The sequence below is a fragment of the Typopeltis vanoorti genome, chromosome 10 (genome assembly GCF_054136105.1).
Source record: "Typopeltis vanoorti isolate ZY-2024b chromosome 10, IOZ_Tvanoo_1.0, whole genome shotgun sequence".
Taxonomy (NCBI): domain Eukaryota; kingdom Metazoa; phylum Arthropoda; class Arachnida; order Uropygi; family Thelyphonidae; genus Typopeltis; species Typopeltis vanoorti.
Genome location: NC_143558.1, coordinates 95,790,339 through 95,816,000, shown reverse-complemented (window position 1 = coordinate 95,816,000; position 25,662 = coordinate 95,790,339). Strand labels below are relative to the sequence as shown.

The window sequence follows — 25,662 nt, the reverse complement described above, 5'->3', positions numbered from 1 at the left end:
TGAAAAAGTTATGTTTGGTCTCTAGAGCAGAGTTTCTGAACTCTGTATAGAAAAAATAATAATAATAAATAAAAAATAAAAATGTAAATTTGATAAAACAAAATAGTGAAAAGAAAATCCTTAGCCACCCACAGTGCAAATATACTATAGGTTTGCAAATAACCTTTCTTTGTGGGAACTATATATATATATATATATATATAAAAAGTGTACACTGATTGTAACAATCACAGCTGAATAAAAGAAAAAAGAAAATTATTCATATAAAACAAAAAGTAAAACATAAATAACAAATAGAAATAACATGCTGCACTAGCACGAGAAAGTGTATGATTTAATTACTTAGCACAGTTCACGGACAATTCATTGTCTAAAAAATTCATCAAGTAGAAAATTTATCACAGAAAAATTCATCATGCAAATTATTGTTTGTGGAAAAAATTTGCTGAAATGTTATTCGCTAGAAAATTGAAATGATATTGCATTGATACCAATATATGAAAAGTAAATGCAGTGCAAGATAAATTTCACAAAATATAGTTTTTTATGTATTATTTATTTAGATTTTAATTAGATTTGCATAATATTTTCATTCTTATACAGTGAAAGTAATATTTTATTGATCAGTGAGTTTCCTAATATCTGTTTCATATTAAAAAGTTGTAAATATTCTTTCTTATTTAGACAACCACAGGTTCTGCTGATGAAATATTAAGTGTTCCACCCTATTCCAAAACTAGAATAGGGTGGTTTAGGGAAATAGGGCACCATGTTTAAGAATATTTATTCTGCGAACTGTTGACTGTTTTCCTGTACACTTACACACCCATCCAGATGTGATATATATTATCTGAACCAATTCAGGAGATGAAGTGTTTCAGTTATTGAATACACATTTATTTTGAAAATGACTCCACTTTTCCTAGATAGGAAAGATATGTTGTAATGCTGTTATCATTTACAGAGCTAGTTTAAGATCATAGGTGCACTTTTGAGTAATTATATTAAAGAAAATGATAATTAAATTACATAAATGCTATCATAATGATATAAATCAGCATAAGCTAAATTACTATTTCCAGCTGCAGTATATCTTTACCTTTTTCTCCAATTCTAGTATTTTCAGATGAAGAAATTCATCTATCACCTAATAACAATTACAAACATACATGCCTGTTGTGAGTTTTAAATCCACATCTCCCGCCAATGAGCTGGAAACGAACTAAATAAATAGGAATAAGAAAAAGTTAATTATTATATGTAGCTTTCTAGACATCTCTGTTCTGAGCCAGTTGAGTTATTTCTTTATTTCTCGTGGAGAGAGAGAGTATCTGTGCTGATAAGGCGGTTAAGATACTGCCAGAATTGTTTAGTTACTCTTCCTCCCCGTCTTTGTTCATTTGAGGGAGCGTATAAAACTAAGATGTCAAATTATGGAGAAGCAGGATGTCTCAGTTGATGTCTGTGTTGGGTTTCATTCAAGGATTTTTGGTTTGCCTCTTCTAAAATAGTGGAATTATGAATATGATCCTTTCAAAAATAACCAAGTAACAGTCTTAAGCAGGTTGTATTAAAGCTATTAATGGTTTTCATTTTTTTATTGCTTTTTGGACGGAAACATTTTGTGTTTCTCCACAACATAAGAAGATAGCCTGAAAGGTTGCTTTGTAAAGCCTTACTTTTGTTTCCAAGGTAATAAGGGGGCAATTTCGATATATTTCTTAGATTCCTGTTTTGATTGAGATCTTTATATTTTCTTCCTATTATGTCATTTACAGTATTATTTATATTTGACCCTAAGTATTGGAAGTCCTCTGCTTTTTCTAAAGGTTGGTTGTGTTCTGTAATGATGGAACCTTCTACTATATTTGTGAGTATTTTAGATTCCTATTCATCATCATCAAATTCTTGCCATGTACCCTCAAGGGGTGTACAGGATATGATAGTACTACATGAAACATTCCATCATTACTAACTTCCTATCTACAATTTTCTTCCAGATTAGTCTGTTACTTGTCAACACTCCAATATTATCAGATCTTATATTTCTGTCGTCTAAGGCACTTTGTACCATATCAATCTGCCTATATCTTGGTCTTCCTCTAGGTCATTTTCCTGCCAACCTGGCAGAGAACACTTGTTTTGTCAGTCTTTCTTCGCCCATTCTTTAAATGACCATACCATCTGAGATTAGCACTGCTAACGCAGTGCTAATCTCAGATGGTATGGTCTGACATTGTCAGCAGTCCCGGATGCTGACAATGTCAAGTTCTTTCCTATTATCCTCGTTTTTAATATGATATTGCCATTGATGCCATCTGTTCATACCTCTAATCTTTTTCAGGATTCTCATATCTGTGGTCTCTAGTCTTTGGTCATGTGTTTTACTTCTTTCCTATTTTTCTTGTTTTTTTCTTTTCTCGCCCATTCTGTTTAAATGACCATACCACCTGAGATTAGTTCTGCTAACACATTCCTGGATGCTAACAATGTCAAGTTCTTTCCAATTATCCTCGTTTTTAATATGATATTGCCATTGATGCCATCTGTTCACTCCTCTAATCTTTCTCAGGATTCTCATATCTGTGGTCTCTAGTCTTTGGTCAAGTGTTTTACTTCTGACCCAGCTCTCAGATCCATTAGCTAAAACTGGTTTGAACACTGTCTTGTATACAGCTAATTTAGTGTTCCAACTAATTTCTCTCTTATTCCATATGAATTTATTCAATTGACTTCCTACTATACCAGCTTTATTGATTCTGATGCCTATTTCCATATTTAATTTACCATCTTCACTAAAAATCGTGCTTAAGTAGGTGAAATGTTTTACTTGTTCCACAGATTCTCTGTTCACAATGTAGTTGACATTTTCAACGATTCTGCCTATTTGCATTGTCTTTGTCTTTTTATTGCTGACCTTCATACTATATCTATTACAACAGTTATTCAATTTAGTCAAGGAATCTTGCAGACTCGTAGTGGATTTATTGATAAGTATAACATCATCCGCATAAAGCAAAGAGCTGACATTAACACCTCCAATTTTGATATCATGTTTAATAGCACTTTCTTTCATAATGTGATCCATATCATCATCATCATCAAATTCCTGCCATGTACCCTCAAGGGGTGTACAGGATATGACAGTACTACATGAAAAAATTACATCATTACTAACTTCCTATCTACAATTTTCCTCCAAATCAGTCTGTTACTTGTCAAGACTCCAACATTATCAGATCTTATATTTCTATCGTCTAAGGCACTTTGTACCGTATCAATCCACCTATATCTTGGTCTTCCTCTGGGTCGTTTTCCTGCCAACCTGGCAGAGAACACTTGTTTTGCTAATCTTTCCTCTCCCATTCTATTTAAGTGACCATACCATCTGAGATTAGCTCTGCTAACGCATTCCTGGATGCTGACAATGTCAAGTTCTTTCCTAATATCCTCATTTTTAATATGATATTGCCATTGATGCCATCTGTTCATGCCTCTAATCTTTCTCAGGACTCTCATATCTGCGGTCTCTAGTCTTTGGTCAAGTGTTTTACTTCTGACCCAGCTCTCAGATCCATAAGTTAAAATTGGTTTGAACACAGTCTTGTATACAGCTAATTTAGTGTTCTGACTAATTTCTTTCTTATTCCATATGAATTTATTCAATTGACTTCCCACGATACCAGCTTTGCTGATTCTGTTGTCTATTTCTATATTTAGTTTACCATCTTCAGTAAAAATTGTGCCTAAGTAGCTGAAATGTTTTACTTGTTCCACAGGTTCTCCATTCACAACACAGTTGACATTTTCAATGATTCTGCCTATTTTCATTGTCTTTGTCTTTTTATTGCTGACCTTCATACCATATCTATTACAACAGCTATTCAATTTAGTCAGAGAATCTTGCAGACTTGTAGCGGATTTATTTAGAAGTATAACATCATCCGCATAAAGCAAAGAGCTGACATTAACATCTCCAATTTTGATATCAGCTTTAATACCACATTCCTTCATAATGTGATCCATATAGATAATGAATAACAGAGGGGATAATGTACATCCTTGTCTCACACCAGATTTAACATTAAACCATCTTCCTGTACTTCCTTCAATTCTAACTGCTGACTTACAACTCAAATAAAGACTAAGTATTGCTTGATATAATGCCCCATTGACACCATATAACTGCAGCGTATTGAATAGCTTCTCTCTTGGCACCTTGTCATATGCCTTTTCCAAATCGACAAAACTTAAATACAGGTCTTTGTTATATTCCCATGCTTTCTCGACTATTTGTCGTAATGTGAAGATCTGATCCTGACAGCCTCTATTTGGCCTGAATCCAGCTTGTTCTTCGCCCAGCTTTTCTTCCACAATTCTTCTCAACCGTTTCTCAAGTATACTTGCATAGATCTTGCCAGGAACACTCAGTAGGGAAATACCTCTGTAATTCTCACATTCAGTTTTATTTCCCTTTTTATATATGGGTACTATGAGAGCTCTACTCCAATCATCGGGAATTCGTCCCTCTGTCCAGGCTTTCTGAACTATGCAGTGCAGCCACTGTAAGACTCTTATACCACCATACTTCAGCATTTCTGGTCGAATATCATCTACTCCTGCTGCCTTTCCACATTTCAAGCCTTGGATGGCTTTTTCTACTTCAAGTATGGATATGTATTCCTGACTGCATGCCTGGTCAGTGTTTTTTTATCACTGTGCTGTCATCACTGCTTGTTTCGTTTAGCAGTTTTTCAAAGTAATTACTCCATACTTCAAGGATATCTTTTTCTCCTGTTTTCATTTCACCTTTATCATCTCTAATTCCTTTTACAGCACTCTTTCCTCCATTCCTAAGCTTCTTCAACAACCTCAAGAATATTTTGCCACCTTCTTGATATTTATTTTCTATATTCTTGCCAAAGTCCTCCCATGACTTTTGTTTAGCTAGTTTTACACACTGTTTAGCTTTCTTACATTTGTCTCTGTATTCTGTAAGAGTAAAAGCTGACTTATTTGCCAGTAACTTTTGATATGCTTTCTTCTTTTCCTTCACTGCCTCTTTAACTTCCTGTGTCCACCCGGGAGTTCTGATTTTTTTATCCTTGCACACAACCTCACCACATGCCTCTCTGGCAGAATCAATCAATGTTTCCTTCAGAGTTTGCCACTGAATCTCCAAGGTTTGATTCCTGTTTTCAAACTCTTTCATTTTCTTTTCAATAATATTTCTGTATTTTAGTCTACAGTTCACATCTGAGAGCTGCTCAACTTTTATTCGCTTTAAAACTTTCTTACATGTTATTCTTTTCAATATGAAATTCAATTTTATCCTGCTCAAGACTAAATAGTGATCACTTCCAATTTCAAATCCTCTGTACACTCTGGTGTCCTGCACCAGGGAGAAAACATCACTATTAACAATAACATAGTCAATGAGACTTTTCTTATTCCTAGCCTCTTCTCTCCATGTGAATTTGTGCACATTTTTATGTTGGAACATGGTGTTAGTAATAACCAGTCCATGTCCTGAGCAGAAATCCAACAGATATTTGCCATTATTATTAGCTTTGCTCTTTTCTCCAAATTTTCCCAAAATATTTTTGTGTGTCTCACAATCATTTCCTACTCTACTATTTAGATCCCCAACAAGGACCAACTTTTCCTTTTTCATTGTGTCAGTTGCTTTTTCTAAAGCCTCAAAAAATTCTTCCACTTCTACCTTAGTAGAACCTTCTGTGGGACCATAGGCACAAATAAGTCTCATTGTCCAGTTCCCCATTCTCATATCTGCCCACATTACTCTACTTGAGACTGACTGCCATTCAAGAAGATTAGCCTCGTATTTTGTGTTGAATACTATGGCTACTCCTTCTTTTCCTTGATTGTCATTGCCTGAATATAACATTTTGTATTTATTGCTCAGAAAGATCTCACCAGTTTTGGTCTTTTTTGTTTCAGTCACCCCTATTATGTCGATCTGGTACTTATCTAATTCCTCAGCTAGCTCCATTTCTTTGCCATTCAGGCTTCTTACGTTGATAGTACCGATCTTTAACTCTGGTGATGTTGAGTTGGGGTTTGTTTTCAGATTTGTTCCAGTAGCTGACTTTTCGCTGTTCGTCCTGGTTCCCTGGCGAAAACAACGGTGGCCTTGTTTAACCGGGCGACGCCCCAGCCGGCATGAAATTTTGTCATGTTGTACCATCATTTTTTATTTTGGTTTAACCAATAAGAATACAATTTGGTCGGCTAAATCCCAAATTGCCAGCCCATCCTCGTTCGTTCAGTATCAAAGTAGATACCCAACAGGGTGCACCACGAGAAGGTGAGGATTGGACATTAGGTCAGAAGCCCTGGTCGGTTCTCCGCATTCCTTTAAAGGCTATGTGGAGGTCTCCTCTCAGTTATACAGCTTTGACCCTTAGGGGATAATGTACATCCTTGTCTCACACCAGATTTAACATTAAACCATCTTCCTGTACTTCTTTCAATTCTAACTGCTGACTTACAATTCAAATTAAGACGAAGTGTTGCTTGATATAATGCCCCATTGACACCATATAACTGTAGCATATTGAATAGCTTCTCTCTTGGCACCTTATCATATGCCTTTTCCAGATCTACAAAACTCAAGTAGAGATCTTTGTTGTATTCCCATGATTTCTCCACTATTTGTTGTAAAGTGAAGATCTGATCCTGACAGCCTCTATTTGGCCTGAATCCAGCTTGTTCTTCACCAAGCTTTTCTTCTACAATTCTTCTCAACCGTTTCTCAAGTATACTTGCATACATCTTACTAGGAACACTCAGTAGGGAAATACGTCTGTAATTCTCACATTCAGTTTTATTTCCTTTTTTATATATGAGTACTATAAGAGCTCTACTCCAATCATCGGGAATTTGTCCCTCTGTCCAGCCCTTCTGAACTATGCAGTGCAGCCACACCACCATTCTTCAGCATTTCTGGTTTAATATCATCTACTCCTGCTGCCTTTTCCGCATTTTAAGCCTTTGATGGCTTTTTCTACTTCAAGTATGGATATGTATTCCTGACTGCATGCCTGTTCAGTGTTTTTTACACTGTGCTATCACTGCTTGTTTCATTTAGCAATTTCTCGAAATAATTACTCCATACTTCAAAGATATCTTTTCTCTCATTTTCATGTCACCTTTATCATCTCTAACTCCTTTTACAGTATTCTTTCCTCCATTTCTAAGCTTCTTCAACAACCTCCAGAATATCTTACCACCTTCTTGATGTTTATTTTTTATGTTCTTGCCAAAATCCTCCCATGACTTTTGTTTAGTTAGTTTTACACACTGTTTAGCTTTCTTACATTTATCTCTGTATTCTCTAAGAGCACAAGCTGACTTATTTGCCAAGAACTTTTGATGTGCTTTCCTCTTTTCCTTCACCTGCCTCTTTAACTTCCTGTGTGCACCATGGAGTTCGGATTTTTCTATCCTTGCAGACAACCTCGCCACATGCCTCTCTGGCTGAAACAATCAAGGTTTTTTCAAGGCTTGCCACTGAATTTCCAAGGTTTGGTTCCTGTTCTCAAACTCTTTCATTTTTTCTTCAATAATCTTTGTGTATTTTAGTCTACGGTTCACATCTGAGAGCTGCTCAACTTTTATTCACTTTAAAACTTTCTTACATGTTATTCTTTTCAATATGAAATTCAATTTTATCCTGCTCAAGACTAAATATGATCACTTCCAATTTCAAATCCTCTGTACACTCTGGTGTCCTGCACAAGGGAGAAAATGTCACTATCAACAATAATGTAGTCAATGAGACTTTTCTTATTTCTTGCCACTTCTCTCCATGTGAATTTGTGCACATTTTTATGTTGGAACATGGTGTTAGTAATAACCAGTCCATGTCCTGAGCAGAAATCCAACAAATATTTGTCATTATTATTAGCTTTGCTCTTTTCTCCAAATTTTCCTAATATATTTTTGTATGTCTGACAATCATTTCCTACTCTGCTATTTAGATCCCCAACAAGGACCAACTTTTCCTTTTTGATTGTCAGATGCTTTCTCTAAATCCTCAAAAAATTCCTCCACTTCTACATTAGTAGAACCTTTTGTAGGACCATAGGCACCTTGATTGTCATTGCCTGAATATAACATTTTGTATTTATTGCTCAGAAAGATACAAAGTTTTTGTGTTTTTTGTTTCAGTCACCCCTATTATGTTGATCTGGTACTTATCTAATTCCTCAGCTATCTCTATTTCTTTGCCATTCAGGCTTCTTATGTTGATAGTACTGATCTTTAACTCTGGTGATGTTGAGTTGGGGTGTTTTTCAGATTTGTTCCAGTAGCTGACTTTTTGCTGTTCACCCTGGTTCCCTGGTGAAAACAATGGGGGCCTTGTTTAACCGGGCGACGCCCCAGCCTGCATGAAATTTTGTCATTTTGTACTATCATTTAGTAATTTGGCTTAAGCCAATAAGAATTACAATTTGGTCGGCTAAATCCCAAATTGCCAGCCCATCCTTGTTCGTTCAGTATCCACGTAGCTACCCAACAGGGTGCACCATGAGAAGGTGGGGATTGGACATTAGGACAGAAGCCCTGTTCGATTCTCCGCATTCCTTAAAAGCTATGTGGAGGTCTCCTCTCAGTTATACAGCTTTGACCCTTAAGCACCCCTTTTCCTATTCATAATTCCTATTCATAAGAGTGAGTTATGTAGAATATCCTCCTAGCTGTTTCTGGTTGTAGTATTTCAGTTAACTGTCAATCCAAATATTTTTGTAGCTTGGCATAGTTTTTTCAAAGTGTTGGATCCTACGTTCTGCTCCGATGCATATTCCAGCCGTTGACTGACTCCACATTCGAACACAGAGAAAATTTATTTTTAACTGTGTCACTCTATGTTCTAATTTGCATAAGCAATGTTGTGAAATCGCTCATCAGCTGGCACAATATTGTTATTAACTTAATTCAGGCCGAAATTCTCCTTACTATATATATATAGGGTTCCCGCTAAGATTCGAACTACTTTAATGAGCGGTGCAATGAAAGAAATCAGGCAAACACAAGATTCAACTCAAAAAAAATTATTTAATGCTTTAACACATAAATTTACATTAAAACAAGAATTTCTAGTAAGGATAATACAATTTAAGAATAAATAAGTTCTCATTAAGACATTAGTAATTTACTCAGCTGAGTATATCATTTACGTTTGGAATTTATGTATATAAATCTATTCTTCTTATTATCCAAGATTCCAAATACAATTTAACTATAAACATAGCTATCGTTCAGTGTACTTCAAATTTTGATTCAGTTTAACTATTCAGAACAATCACAAAGCACAAGTCATCAGACAAGTGATTCTATTAATAAACTAAAGGTGAGTCTATTAATACTATATCATCTGCATAGCTGAGGTTATTAGCCAGTTGAGTCAGTTGTTAGTGACATATTTCTGATTACAGTTTACTTTTGAACAGTTCACAAGAGAAGTAATTAATTACGTACAGTATTTCACTTTGGGAGCATCCATATATATATATATATATATATATATATTTTATTTATTTATTTTTATTTTCTTTCCCCAGTAAGAAAAGACTAAATATAAAATTTAAAATTTCTTAGTGTCATAAAACACTAGCATTAGAGGAAAAGGTAAAGTCTAGTATTGAAGCCACAAATGACAATTTACATCATTGTTGTTTTACATCATTATGATAGCATTTACATAATTTTATTATAATTTTCTTTAATATAATTATTCAGAAGTGAACCTACAATTTTAAACTAGCTCTGTAAACAATAGCAGCATACAACGTCTTTCATATGCAGGAAAAGTGCAGTGATTTTCAAAATATACATGTATTCAATAACTGAAACACGTCACCTTCTGAATTGGTTCAGATAAAAAATATATCACACCTGGATGGATGTCTAAATGCGCAGAACAGAAATATAGTGAACAGTTAGAAGAATAAATATTCTTAAATATTGTGCCCTTTCTCCCTAACTATTCTTAAATATTTTTTTCTCCTAATAACTATTCTAACTATTAATAGAATAGTTAATAGTGATAATAGGAATATGTAAATAATTAACTATAAATATTAGTTGGATATAACTATTATCCCTAAATATTCTTAAATATGGTTCTCTTTCTCCCTACCTATCCTGTCCCCCATATTGTAATAATTAATATTCCATCTACAGAGCCTGTAGTAAGAAAGAATATTAATAATTTGATATGGATTAAAAAATTTCATGATGCTAAATATATTCGAAATAATAAATAACATGTAAAATATTTCTTTCTTTCTTTTTTTTTTTTTTTTTTTCCCATGTGTGGGAATGACATGAAATAGGATTTCAAATTTTCTTGCAAATGAATTTTCCACACGATGAATTGTCCAGGCATAACTTAGCACTCCATTAAGGCACATATAAATTATTACACACCAAGATGAGTCATCTGATCAATATTATTTGTTCGATAGATATTGCCTTTCCCCCCACCTTTAGATGTAATTCATTTCATCTCATAGCAGCTTATTGGATATACACCTAATACCACAATTGTGCATAATTAGTAATTCATTTATCTGAAATGAAAGTTTCTATTTATCCCTATTTTTTCCCTCCTTTATGTGTCAATCATATTCATAATTCATGTCTTATTAATATTAGTTCTTATATGTATGCATTTCAGTAATTTAAACATGCCATTCAAATAAAAGAAATACCCTCAATTATTGGTTTATAATATATCTTGAAGCAAATCCCCCCCCCCATCTGCAGCTTTGGTTTCAGTCTTTAAAACATATGCCACAATTTTTAGCATGCTACTGCCAGTTTGCAAACAGGAAGTATAATAAAATTCTTGTATCACATCCTCAATGCCAATTATAGAATGAGACAATTTGTCCATGATCAGTGCATGCCAAGGAGTGATATGATAAACTTTGTATTGTCTAAGATGGGCCTTCCAGTGAGTTTTGTGACTCCACGGAGCTCCTGAATAATAATCCAGAGTGTACTTAAAAAAAACATCACTTTTATCACAATGTTACAATTCTGATGTTTATCTGTAAGACACTTATTCATTCTTTTGGATCTCTAGTAAAATGCTTTCTGATCCGATTTATGTTCAATTGTGCATTAGGAACTAGTATTTCTGTTATTATTTAAGCAGGTTTTTTTTTTCACCTCTTGCTTCATATTTTGATTATATATAACAGTATTGATCATATATATAACATGTAGAAAAAGCATAGATTGTTATTCAAAAACTAATATATTTTATCCAGAAAAAGTGGAAATCATCAGGGAGAAAGACTGATAACTGCATTCAAAACATGAATCATAAGAGTGAGTTATGTAGAATATGCTCCTAGCTGTTTCTGGTCGTAGTTGAGTTGTGACATAATTATGGTATTAGATTTTGAAGGAATAATTGTAAAAGTTGAAGTAATGCAGAAGTAATATCTTCATACACGAGTAGCCAAAAGGTGTCGCACCTTATTACTAAAATACTCTGGATTAGAGATAGATACTAAGGCAAGTGATGTGAAGTCATTAGCTTCTATATACGAGTTTCCCAGTCCTGAAATTTCTTCAGGTGCAAACTTTGTTTGCTTACACTTGGATAAAGGATTAAACCAAGGATATAATTTCTTGGCATCTTTAATTTCTAGTATAACCAAGTGGAAAGACTTTCAACATCTATCTCTAATCCAGAGTATTTTAGTAATAAGGTGTGACACCTTTTGGCTACTCGTATATGGAGATATGACTTCTACATTATTTCAACCTTGGTATCACTTATGGGTCTGACTCTCACTGATGAGATCTCAATAGAGATCGAAACCAGTCTGGGTAGTGACCCTTTCCATAATGCACAGCATTATAGATCACTTATGGGTCTGACTCTCACTGATGAGATCTCAATAGAGATCGAAACCAGTCTGGGTAGTGACCCTTTCCATAATGCACAGCATTATAGATGTCTGTAAAGATATATGCTTTGAATTATGGGATTATGGGATATTAAGGCAGGTGATGTGAAGTCATTAGCTTCTATATATATATATATATATATATACGAATTGCTCTGTCCTGAAATTACTTCAAGTGAAACTTCGAATTACTACCAAATGCACTACTACTACCAAACTTTGCTTTAATTTAATCATTACCCCTATATTGTACTAGAAAAATCAATCTGCTGATAGTTCTTTTGTTTGATGCATAATTTTTCTAATTTTTTTTTTACTTTAAATCATACTCACACTGATCTTTTAGATGACATCTCATATTTTTCTAATTAAGCAATTAACTGCAGAATTGTGTGTAAAGTTTTGTTTTTATCAAAAGGAAATTTTTCTAATCTCTGACAGTTTCTTCTAACAGAGAAGATTTCAATAATTCAGTCATCTTACCTTACACCAAAAATGATACAAACAATATTGCAGCAATGTTTTGTAAAAACAGTGTTAAAGGGAGGATCCCATTGTATAAGATTTCTAGGTTCTTTCATATAAAGAATCCTCCAAATCTGCTCATAAAGAAACCAGGCATATATAAAATTCATCACTCTTGTGCATTTGCTGTGTAGGTAGTATGGGAGAATCCTGAGAGATCAGCATGTCAGATCATATAAAGGACATGGGGAAGAAAAGGAACCATAGATTGGAATTAGCCTTTCACACAATAAACATTGACCACCCATTAATTTGGGGAGGGGATGTTGTACTTTGATCATAGCTGTTATCTAAGAAAATTTGGGGAACCCTCAGAAAGGTTCTATATCCTTTCACACAGTGTAACAAAAACCATGGTTTCTTTCTTCACCAAGTTTGGTCTGCATTTCTTATGAATCTAATAACAGCAGATCCAAGATTATATGAATTATACCAGAACAAAGCAATAATTGACTTTATTCAATCACACACACACATTTTTTTATACAATGGATTTTTTTTTTGTGATATGTACTTTCAAAGTTGGAGGGAAAAAAATCTGTTATGTAATTATTTTTCTAGTTTCTTCATCAATTAATACAAGACCTGTACTTCTGATTTAAGTCCAGTGACATGCAAAACTTGTTGTGTTTTATTGTTATTTTAATAAAAGTAGTTCTCATTAATAAATATAGTCTCTATACCAAAAGTCAAATGAACAAAATTTGAACAAATTTGTCTGCCTCACTTGGCCTAAAAACTAGGAGACCATTATCTTGAGACCTTCGGCACGATTCCATCACCCCATCAATAGAGGATGTCGGTAAGGATTATAGGATCCTGTCTTTCATACTCAGTCTTTGTTTGCCTTCCTACTAATGTTTCTGCTTGCACATTCATAGTTGTATTTCTTTGTGTACCCATGAAGATATGTTGGTGACTAATTTTAAATATTGACTTAATAATTTTTTAGCTAAATAAGTTTGGCTAGTAATTATATCTTTAAATGTGTGGTTTTTCCACTAAACAGTATGTATGCTAATTCAGCTGACTCTCACACTATCAAATAGCGAAGTGAAAAATTCAGAGACTATAGAAATTGCCAAAAAAGTCACAGTTCCCACAAATGTAATATTCTTCTAAGGGAAATTCACAATAACAAATAAATCCTACAACAAACTGTTTTCTAGCTTTCTTGGGTTCTCTATAGTGAGAATCAGCTCTGTTGTAAAAATTAGCCATATTGTTAACATAAAGTAATTAAATTTAGGTTTTTTAATGCAGTTGTAATTTACTAGGTCAAAGGAATGGGAATGGGATCACCTGAGCTCTTATTGTTAGTAGAAAACTGTCCAAAGGGTGCAGAAACTTTGGTGACTAGGATCATTCATATTCTTACAGATAAAGGTGCAGTTTTTTTGTTCTTCTTTAAATTATTTATGACATACATATTAAAAAAAGTCTGTTTCTGATTTTTAAAGTAATGCTATGATATTTTATTCATTAAACATTTCTAATATTTCATTTATTTAAATATAGTTGAAAAAATAACATCAATATATGCTGAAATGTAGTAAATGTCAAAGAAATATATTTAAACCCATTTGGGTTTTGTATAAATGCCTATTTAATCCTGGTTTGTCCATTCACAATTTCTTTCTAAGCAGAATTAAACATCTTTTGGTTATAAGGACATGATTCGTGTTCATAAGATGAATAGTTATGAAGGATTTTCAACTACAGATGTGAATTAGTTGATAAATAGAGGCTTCATAGTTACTCATTTTAACTTTTTTGCAGTGGTTACTCAGTCATAACACCAAACAAGAACAAACAAATATAATAATTTGTTGTTATATTCGTTAATTTGCATATATTTGAAAACAAATTGTAAGAGATTAAAATGAACTAACATGGTCTCATGATACCATCTAGAACTGGATTTAAAATAGTACAGATATAGACTGAAGATGCCATTAGAACAACAAAAGGTATACCACTGATTTTCCAACATTCTTGGTTCCAGAGCATTACTGGATTAGCCGTTTTTCCAGACCAATGGAAGTTGCATTAAAATAATTCATTTGTGCACCTGTGGCCAGTTATATCTCTTGCATGTCTCTAAAGAACACTGGACTGATAGTAACTTAAATATTTGATGTGAATGAAATATGAATTAAGTGATTTATCAAAGTATATCAGTACAGTGGAAACTCGGTTGTCGAACGCCTCTCATCTCGAACAAATCGGTTCCCAAACATATTTTTCAAACCAAAAACACACCGGTTTCTGAACAGAATCTTGGTTCCCGATCAGGCAAACCAGCAACCAGGTGATCCCCAGGCTGAGATGTACAGCAGGAGAGTGTTATTTATGCCGCAGCCTCCTCTCAATCCAGATGCCTGCTCAAATTTGCAGTGCCTTTTCTTGATAGCAGCAAAGTGAAAAGAAAAGTTGTTAGAACCACGATAGAGGTGAAAAGAGAAATCTTATCCAAACATGAAAATGACGTTCATGTCTCGGATCTTGCTATGCAGTTCGGTATGGTGATATCAATGATCTGTACAATAGTTAAAAATAAAGAGGTGATCAAGGGAGCTGATGTTGCAAAAGGAGTTAAAGTTCTTACTAAACAAAGATCTCAGACAATTGAACAAGTGGAAAAATTTTTGCTGATTTGGATAAACGAGAAACAGCTTGGGTAACCAGGCAATTTTTTCATTCAGTGTATCCATGAAATCTTTGCCCCAAATGTGAGAAAATACCTTCAAGATAAAAATTTGCCATTAAAATGCCTTCTTGTGATGATGGACAATGCTCCTGCTCACCCTCCAGGCTTGGAGGACGAGTTGGTGGAGGAGTTTAATTTTTATCACAGTGAAGTTCTTGTCCCCTAACACGACTCCTCTAATCCAGTCCATGGACCAGCAGGTCATTTCGATCTTTAAGAAACTCCATACCAAGGCAGTGTTTCAAAAGTGTTTTGAAGTGACCTCTGACACAGAATTAACGATCAGAATTCTGGAAAAATCACTTCAACATCCTCCATTGCTTAAGTATCCTTGACAAAGCCTGGATTGAAGTGATTTACAGGACCATAAACTCAGCCTGGAGCAAATTGTGGCCAGACTGTGTAGCACACACACAGAGACATTGAGGGCTTTGAGGCTGAGTATGTTGCTGTTGTCGATGATATGTCTCTGGGCAAAAGCATGGGCTTGGAAGTTGGCAATGCTGATGTGGAGGACCACAGGAATGAGCTCACCATGGAAGAACTGGAACACCTTCAGAAGGAGCAGCAAAATACAATGATTGAAGACATATCTTTAGAGACAGAAGAAGGAAGGGAGGATTCCTAGTTCTTTGATCAAAGAAATGTGTGTGAAATGGGGTGAGGTGCAAAGTTTTGTGGAAAGAGATCACCTTTTTTTGTCTATATTTTATCTATTTATTGTGTTTATTCTTTTTATGTAAGATTTTATGCATTTTCATTATTTTTGTGTACGATTTTATGCATGAAGTACTGTTATAAAGGTTTAAATAAGCAATCATCTGGGGTTCGGGAGCAGATTATTCCATTTTACATTAATTCTTATGTGAAAATGGTTTCAGTTTTCAAACAGTCGGTTTCCGAACCGCCTTTAGGAACAAATTATGTTCAACAACCGAGGTTCCACTGTATAAATAACACAGTGCAAGTGGATATAGACTTGTGCTTACTTTCAACACCATCATTGTGAACTAGCTCTTACTTAAAAACTCTAGATAGATTAAGCAAAATAAGCTAAGAATCACCTTAAATCAAGAGATCACCATCAAGATCATATGTAAATAATTATGTTAGCATGTACACATGCATTGCCATCTGTGTTGGGTAGTCACTGGAAATTCTGGTGTGCTATTGTAATTTTTGTCAGAACTAAAAGTACCTCTTGACCATCTGTTGCTGGAAAGGTGATATATCCTTACTTAGGCTACATTAAATTCATCTCTAAAAAGAGGCATTGAGGAACATTATTCTCTTTGCGATTCATTACTGTTGCATGAGAGAGAGAAAGCGATATCAAACATTATAGCTTTAAAACAGCTTTGGCCTCCAATAAGTTTGGGAGTGGGTTCATGTTTATTGGATGGTTTTTACTACCAAAGCAGTAAAAATCATATGTTTTACTGCTTTGTAAAACATATGATTTTTACTGCTTTGGCAGTAAAGCAGTAAAAATCATATGTTTCTTGAAGACTTCATAGAAGTTCATGCTACAGTGGGATTTGAACCTCTACAGCCTGTTGGTTGGAAAGACAGCTTCTTGCGCAAGCAGCCTGTCCTGGTTGAATAATCATATATAGAACAAGAGAACAAATCAGCCAAAATGCCAAGCTAGAAGTACCCAAAAATTTGTATATGTAAAGCTGTTTTCTAAGATTTGAAGTAATTTGTTGAAATGATTGCTTCTGATTTAGGTTAAAGTATCTTTCAAGTTTAGCTTTGTATGTGAATCTATATATCGGTCATTTGTAATACACGACAATATCCTGTCTTCTGGGCACATCAACAATAGATGTAAAAAGAGAGAGCACTAAAGGAAGTCAGAATATTGTGGGGGAGATAGGTTGAGATTTTTAATTTGCCCAAAAAAGTCATCCGTATTTTTAATAATAAATTTCGAGGTTTATACTAGTGGTTTTAGTAGGTTAGCAACAATAATAAATTTAGTTTAATCCTTTATCCAAGTGTGAGCAAACAAAGTTTGCACCTGAAAGTATCTTCAGGACTGGGGTAAGGTGGTACAACACCAGGGCAACTCATTCTAAGGTGGAGCAAGCTACCAACACTCCTGTCTCAGTATCTCCTATAATGAAAAACACATCTCCTTGCAGATATGTCTAATGTTATGCATTAAGGGAAGGGCCACTACCTAGACTAGTTTTGACCTTTATTGAGGTCTCTTCAGTGGGAGCCAGGCCCAAGCTGAGATACCAGGCAGAAGCATTCGCAGGTCATCTCTACCTATAGGAGTTGCCAAATGGTGTGCCACCCTTTTTTAATAAATTACTCTGGATTTAGTTTTGACCCAGACTAGTTTTGACCTTTATTGAGGTCTCTTCAGTGGGAGCCAGGCCCAAGCTGAGATACCAGGCAGAAACATTCGCAGGTCATCTCTACCTATAGGAGTTGCCAAATGGTGTGCCACCCTTTTTTAATAAATTACTCTGGATTTAGTTTTGACCCAGACTAGTTTTGACCTTTATTGAGGTCTCTTCAGTGGGAGCCAGGCCCAAGCTTAGATACCAGGCAGAAACATTTGCAGGTCATCTCTACCTATAGGAGTTGCCAAATGGTGTGCCACCCTTTTTTAATAAATTACTCTGGATTTAGAGAAAGATGTTGAAAGTTTATTTTTCACTTGGTTAGAGTATAATAAATTTAGTTTAATCCTTTATCCAAGTGTGAGCAAACAAAGTTTGCGCCTGAAAGTATCTTCAGGACTGGGGTAAGGTGGTACAACACCAGGACAACTCGTTGCAAAGGTGGAGCAAGATACCAACACTCCTGTCTCAGTGTCTCCTATAATGCAAAACACATCTCCTTGCAGATATTTCTAATGTTATGCATTAAGGGAAGGGCCACTACCCAGACTAGTTTCGACCTTTATTGAGGTCGCTTGTAGTAGTCTGAATCAAGATACATAGTATACAAGATACTACATACAAGACTACTACTACAGAGAAGTAAAACAACATTGTTTTACTTCTGACCCAGCTCTCAGATCCATAAGGATTAAACTAATTTTATTATGCTCTAACCAAGTGAAAAATAAACTTTCAACATCTTTCTCTAAATCCAGAGTAATTTATTAAAAAAGGGTGGCACACCATTTGGCAACTCCTATAGGTAGAGATGACCTGCTAATGCTTCTGCCTGGTATCTCCACTTGTGCCTGGCTCCCACTGAAGAGACCTCAATAAAGGTCGAAACTAGTCTGGGTAGTGGCCCTTCCCTTAATGCATAGCATTAGACATATCCGCAAGGAGATGTGTTTTGCATTATAGGAGATACTGAGACAGGAGTGTTGGTAGCTTGCTCCACCTTTGCAACGAGTTGTCCTGGTGTTGTACCACCTTACCTCAGTCCTGAAGATACTTTCAGGCTCAAACTTTGTTTGCTCACACTTGGATAAAGGATTAAACTAAATTTATTATACTCTAACCAAGTGAAAAATAAACTTTCAACATCTTTCTCTAAATCCAGAGTAATTTATTAAAAAAGGGTGGCACACCATTTGGCAACTCCTATAGGTAGAGATGACATGCGAATGCTTCTGCCTGGTATCTCAGCTTGGGCCTGGCTCCCACTGAAGAGACTTCAATAAAGGTCGAAACTAGTCTGGGTAGTGGCCCTTCCCTTAATGCATAACATTAGACATATCTGCAAGGAGATGTGTTTTGCATTATAGGAGATACTGAGACAGGAGTGTTGGTAGCTTGCTCCACCTTTGCAACGAGTTGCCCTGGTGTTGTACCACCTTACCCTAGTCCTGAAGATACTTTCAGGCGCAAACTTTGTTTGCTCACACTTGGATAAAGGATTAAACAAAATTTATTATACTCTAACCAAGTGAAAAATAAACTTTCAACAGGTTAGCAACAAATTTTAACAAAGGGGATATTGTGATACTTTTATATGCAAGTGAGCAGATTCAGAGTTGAACTGTAGACTTGAGCATGCAAAACATTATTGAGGAAGCACAGAATTCACGAACAAGAATTAAACTTTGGAGACTCAATGGAAATACTCTGAAGTAAGCATTCACTGATTTAGCAAGGGAGGAATGTAGTAAAGTTGTTTGCAAGGATAGAAAAATCTAAACTCCATGATGAACTCAGGAATTTAAGCAATTTTCCTGTTGTAGAAACAACAGGAAAATTGCCTTTGAGAATGTCTTTTTCAGAAAACAGGCTTTGAAAGTTGCAATGACACCCATGTTCATGGGTTGTAGCAATGATGTCGTATTTGGCAAAAAAAAAAAAATAAAACTTTCACATTCTCACTCAGATCATTAAGAGAATTTGGATGACAAGGTGTGTTAATGACATCATGAGCATGATGTCATAAATGTCATCATGCTCATGACTTTCTTTCTCTTGGCCAGGAAACACTCCTTGAGGCTTACATGTTTTTGTGTGGTAAATTTAAAGGCATGTTAATTAAAACTCTTGCTGCGTATATAAAGGGATTATCACAATTAATTTTGCTGCTTTAATCAAATCCCGTGTTAAGCCAAAGCTCATTAAGCAAAGGATACTTGTATATCAAATTGTGGGAGGAAGTGACTGTGTTGGTTTTTTTTTTTTTTTTGTTGTTGTTGTTGTTGTTCTTTAATGACTGCTCTTCTGCATTTATTCTTCTTACTGTGAGTAGTAAGTCTGTTTTTTGAAACCCAAAAAGAACTGTAATGCGGGTTATATTTAAATATGTAATTAGTGAATTCTTTTGTTTGCTTAAAAGATATACTGTAATTTATATTTATTACATGGCAAGGATATTGTAACTAGAATTGTTTTCTTTTATTCTGGGTTTCTCTTAGAATGCACAATGGCAGTAATTGCACTTCTTCTGTCAGCACTTCATGTGCTGTATTCATTTAAAAAAAATTACAGTCAGTACTCAATCCATGATTCATGATTTTAATTAGAATGTTATTTTGAAATAATGGCATTGGATAATAATTATCCTTTATATTTTATAGGGATATATACTTTCTGTGCAGAAAATGAATGTTTCATTCAGTTTTATCAGCATGTGTGTTACCCTCTTACATTTTTAATGTAAGAGGGTAACACCCTCTTACATTAAAAATTTAGTTTATCGCATCAATATGAAGAGAATTTTTTGTTATTTGTTTTATAAGTACCAAGTCTTATTAAAATTCTTTTGCAGCTCCTCCCTCAGCAGAGCTTGTTGCTCGTGTTAGAGATTTATACCATAAGAGGGTACCAGATGTCAGATTTTTGATTCCTGTTCTTAATGGGCTTACAAAGGTATATTGTTCAAGTCTTATCATTAAAATTTATTTTTCATTGGTATTATTTACAGATGTCATTGTTGACCTGTAGAAAATCATAAGTTGCTCTCTAAATGTATTAGTAAACGATTTAATTGTATTATTATTATTGTGACACCTCCATGGAGTCCAAAGACTCTTTGAGGGATGGCACCTACTCTTCAGTGCTCTTTCACCACCACTCAATCCATCAACTACAACGAAGCACAACTACCTTCATCACCAGGGTTAAAATCTAGTCAGCGACTAGATTTTAACCCAACCCAAACCTTCTTCTGTGCAGTCAAGCACCTTGGAGTGCAAGCATCACTTCCACTGAGCTAAACAGGTTCTACAATCTATGATAATCCTTTTATTGTTTCCAGTTCATTATAAACTGTGATAAGTAAAATTATAATAAATATAATTAGTCTGTTTATTTGAGACATATGTGAGGGTTATGTTTTTATAGCAACAGTAGGTGCTGCTTGTATTATTATTGATGAACCGTATCCATATCTTAGAGATATAATGCTCGGTACTACTTTCAAACATTTTGCATTTAAATTCATCTACTCTCTAGATATGTGGACTGCATAACAAGAGTTCCTTGGGAGAGAAATGAAAATTGGAATCATACAAATATTCCCTGCAAAATTTCAGTTCTTTGTTGAAAGATTTTGATTGTTGCAGGAAGAGAGAATTAGTATTTTGGCAAGGAACACATCCAAGCTGAAGCTCTAGTTAGGCCATATCAGAAATTAAATTTAAATAATTGAATGAAGAAGATATTAGTTAAATTATGTGTGTTAAAATATCCCTATAAACCACCACTCATAGAAACAATTTTAATCCTATTAAAGTAATGTCTAGTAATGTATGCATTGTATACAGGCAGGCTCATTTTTACAATTTTATAATTTTATTTTATAAACTTTATATATGATTTCTATGTATCTTGATTTTTTTCTACTAGATACGAGTCAAAATGACATCTTTATCTTTACCTGTGAACGTTTGTTTCATCATTGCAATTATCTTTTGAGTTGTATTTGCAGTCTTTGCTACATAGCCCCTAAACTTCAACTTCCTATCTACTAACACTCCAAGATCCCTAGCCTCATCAATTTTTTTCTAGCATAATCCCACTAATATAATACAACATTGGATATCTGATCATGCCAAAGTGAATGACTTCACATTTACTGACATCTATTTTCTCTTGTCCACAATTCCAACCTATTTCAAATTATTCTGCAACTACTGCATATTAGCTGCATTCCTGATTACCTACCTATCTTTGTATCATCAGCAAACAGCTTTATGTCACTTGTCAAATCCTTCCCAATATTATTAATGAACTTGAATAGCAGTGGACTAAGCACTGATCCTTGTGGTACACCACTGGTTACCTTAAATCTTGCCGACTCACATCACCCGTCTACCACTTTTTGATATCTGTCAGTCAGCAATTCTCTTCACCATGCCAATATTCTGTAATCCAAAATTAGAAAGAGTAATAAAGCAGTCATAATTGGATTAATACTGTAGAACAGGATGTTGTTCATGTGTTGAGCATATTTTAAAAGTGAGCTCAAAAAAGATGTACGATTGGAAACAATGTGGAATGCGTAAAGCAAATTCTGTAGTAGTAGTCTTGTAGTAGTAGCATTTCTGGTTGAATATCATCTACCCCTGCTGCCTTTCCACATTTCAAGCCTTTGATGGCTTTTTCTACTTCAAGTATGGATATGTATTCCTGACTGCATGCCTGGTCAGTGTTGTTTACCACTGTGCTGTCATCACTGCTTGTTTCATTTAGCAGTTTTTCAAAGTAATTACTCCATACTTCAAGGATATCTTTTTCTCCTGTTTTCATGTCACCTTTATCATCTCTAATTCCTTTTACAGCACTCTTTCCTCCATTCCTAAGCTTCTTCAACAACCTCCAGAATATTTTGCCACCTTCTTGATATTTATTTTCTATATTCTTGCCAAACTCCTCCCATGACTTTTGTTTAGCATTCTTGCATTTGTCTCTGTATTCTCTAAGAGCACAAGCTGACTTATTTGACAGGAACTTTTGATATGCTTTCTTCTTTTCCTTCACTGCCTCCTGTGTCCACCAGGGAGTTCTGATTTTTTTATCCTTGCAGATAACCTCACCACATGCCTCTCTGGCAGAATCAGTCAATGTTTTCTTCAGAGTTTGCCACTGAATCTCCAAGGTTTGATTCCTGTTCTCAAACTCTTTCATTTTTTTTTTCAATAATCTTTGTGTATTTTAGTCTACAGTTCACATCTGAGAGCTGCTCAACTTTTATTCGCTTTAAAACTTTCTTAAATGTTATTATTTTCAATATGAAATTCAATTTTATCCTGCTCAAGACTAAATAGTGATCACTTCCAATTTCAAATCCTCTGTACACTCTGGTGTCCTCCACCAGGGAGAAAACATCACTATCAACAATAACATAGTCAATGAGACTTTTCTTATTCCTTGCCTCTTCTCTCCATGTGAATTTGTGCACATTTTTATGTTGGAACATGGTGTTAGTAATAACCAGTCCATGTCCTGAGCAGAAATCCAACAGATATTTGCCATTATTATTAGCTTTGCTCTTTTCTCCAAATTTTCCCAAAACATTTTTGTATTTCTCACAATCATTTCCTACTCTGCTATTTAGATCCCCAACAAGGACCAACTTTTCCTTTTTCATTGTGTCAGTTGCTTTTTCTAAAGCATCAAAAAATGCCTCCACTTCTACATTAGTAGAACCTTCTGTGGGACCATAGGCACAAATAAGTCTCATTGTCCAGTTCCCCATCCTCATATTTGCCCACATTACTCTACTTGAGACTGGCTGCCATTCAAGAAGATTAGCCTCGTAATTTGTGTTGAATACTATGGCTACTCCTTCTTTACCTTGATTGTCATTGCCAGAATATAACATTTTGTATTTATTGCTCAGAAAGATCTCACCAGTTGTTGTCTTTTTTGTTTCAGTCACCTCTATTATGTCGATCTGGTACTTATCTAATTCCTCAGATAGCTCCATTTCTTTGCCATTCAGACTTCTTATGTTGATAGTACCGATCTTTAACTCTGGTGATGTTGAGTTGGGGTTTGTTTTCAGATTTGTTCTAGTAGCTGACTTTTCGCTGTTTGCCCTGGTTCCCTGGTGAAAACAACGGGGGCCTTGTTTAACCGGGCCACGCCCCAGCCAGCATGAAATTTTGTCATGTTGTACCATCATTTTTTATTTTCAGCTCAATTTAAAATAAGGGTAATTGAAATGGCAAAGCAAACTAATAACTGAACTGCTGCTAGAAAGTTTGACATAACTGAGAAGATGGTAAGAATGGAGGAAGAAAGAAGATATTTTAAAAAAATTGCTAATGAAAAAATGTGCGATTTGAACTGGGGATCATCCTATGGCAGCAACTGGAAAATCACATTGTAGAATGGGTATTCGATCAAGGCAGAATGGTTATCTTGTTACAAGAAATATGATTAGAGCATATGCACTAAAATGGTCAAGATTGGATCCGGATGAAAGCATAGAATTTCAAGCTACTTCAGGATGGTGTAATCGTTTTATGAACAGACAAAATCTGTAATACGACAAAAGAACGAAAATTGCTCAAAAACTTCCAGCAGATCTCGACCACAAACTTACCAGTTTCCATAAATTTATTATTCAGTTGAGATGAGAACATACATTTCTATTGTCAAATATTGGAAATATGTATGAAACTCCTATGAGCTTTGATATGATAAGCAATAAAACAGTATAGTCTAAAGGTAGTAAAAAAAATACAGTACAAAATGCAGGTCATGTTAAATGTTTACGAAATTAACAAGGTTTACGATTGTGTTGTCATGTTTGGCTGATGGAACGAAGTTGAAACTAATGATCATCTTCAAATGTAAAACTAAACCTAAGATAAAATTTCCTTCAGATGTTTTTGTACATTTTCATAAAAAAGGATGAATGGATGAAAAGGTGTGAAATTATGGATAAATAATATGTGGAACACGCTACCAGGGGGTATAATGAAGAAATGCAGTTTATTAGTATGTGATATGTTTTGTAGTCATTTAACTGAGAATGCTAAAAGTCTTCTAGAAAAAAAAAATAACACAAAAATTGCTATTATACCAGGTGGTTTAACTTCTGTATTGCAACCACTAGACGTCTGCTTGAACAAACCATTTAAAGATCGCATGCGAGAAGAGTGGAATAATTGGATGTTGACTGGTGAAAAATCATTTACAAACGGTGGATCTATGCGTGCTGCATCACTTGATATGTTGTGTAATTTTGTGATCAAAGCATGGAATAAAGTAAAAGTAGAGACTGTAATAAAATCATTTAAAAAGTGTGGATGGTACAGAAGATAATCTGTTATGGGACACTGAAAACGAAATCCATTCACCAGATTCAAACTGGGATCCATGTGACGATCATTTAAACAATGAATCTGAAGAACTATTTTTAACAGATGATAAAGAAAATTAACATGAAAATTAACAGGTTAATAATTATGTTTAAGACTTACATCTATTATAATATTTTAAATAAATTTATGTAACAAAAAATTAATCTGATTTGTTTATAAGTTCTGCCTATTTTCTTATATAACGATGTATTGTAACTATCTAAATGTTCATCCAAGAAATTAAGCTTCCCTTTTTATACTCGCCGTATAAGACGACCCATGATTTCGAGGGATTTTCTGTAGTATTTGAGAGTTGTCTTATACGCTGACATATACGGTAGTTAAAAACATAAGCTTAGATAACAGTTCTGTAATAAATACAAAAAAGGACAGCCTGAAAGAATTAAAATAACCAAAAGTATTAAACAAAATGACTCATTAAGTCCTGCTTTATTTAACTCAGTGATGCATGATATAATAAAAGGAATAAACCAAATAAAAAAATATGGAATGCATATCTAAAATCAAAATTTGAGAATACTTGTATATGCTGATGAATCTTAGCTGCAGAACATGTAGGTGATTTAAGATTGCTACAGATTTCTAAATTATAAAGATATGGTTACTAAATATTAAATAATGTAGCAGAAAAGAAAAATATGAAGTTAACAAAAGAGCATTTGCTAGAGAACTCGTAAGATGTAAATTAGTAATAAAAAGGA

General features: G+C 34.6%; 1 protein-coding gene across 2 annotated transcripts in view; it reads left to right on the top strand.

The window, feature by feature from the left end:
• Positions 1-25,662, top strand: part of Sym (symplekin scaffold protein) — a 649,809-nt gene that overhangs the window by 490,114 nt on the left and 134,033 nt on the right. For both annotated transcript variants that reach the window (XM_090398863.1, XM_090398864.1), the window contains 2 exons: positions 13,754-13,862; positions 20,395-20,495. In XM_090398863.1, the coding sequence (XP_090254989.1) occupies positions 13,754-13,862; positions 20,395-20,495 (210 nt within the window). The remainder of the gene's footprint in view (positions 1-13,753; positions 13,863-20,394; positions 20,496-25,662) is intronic.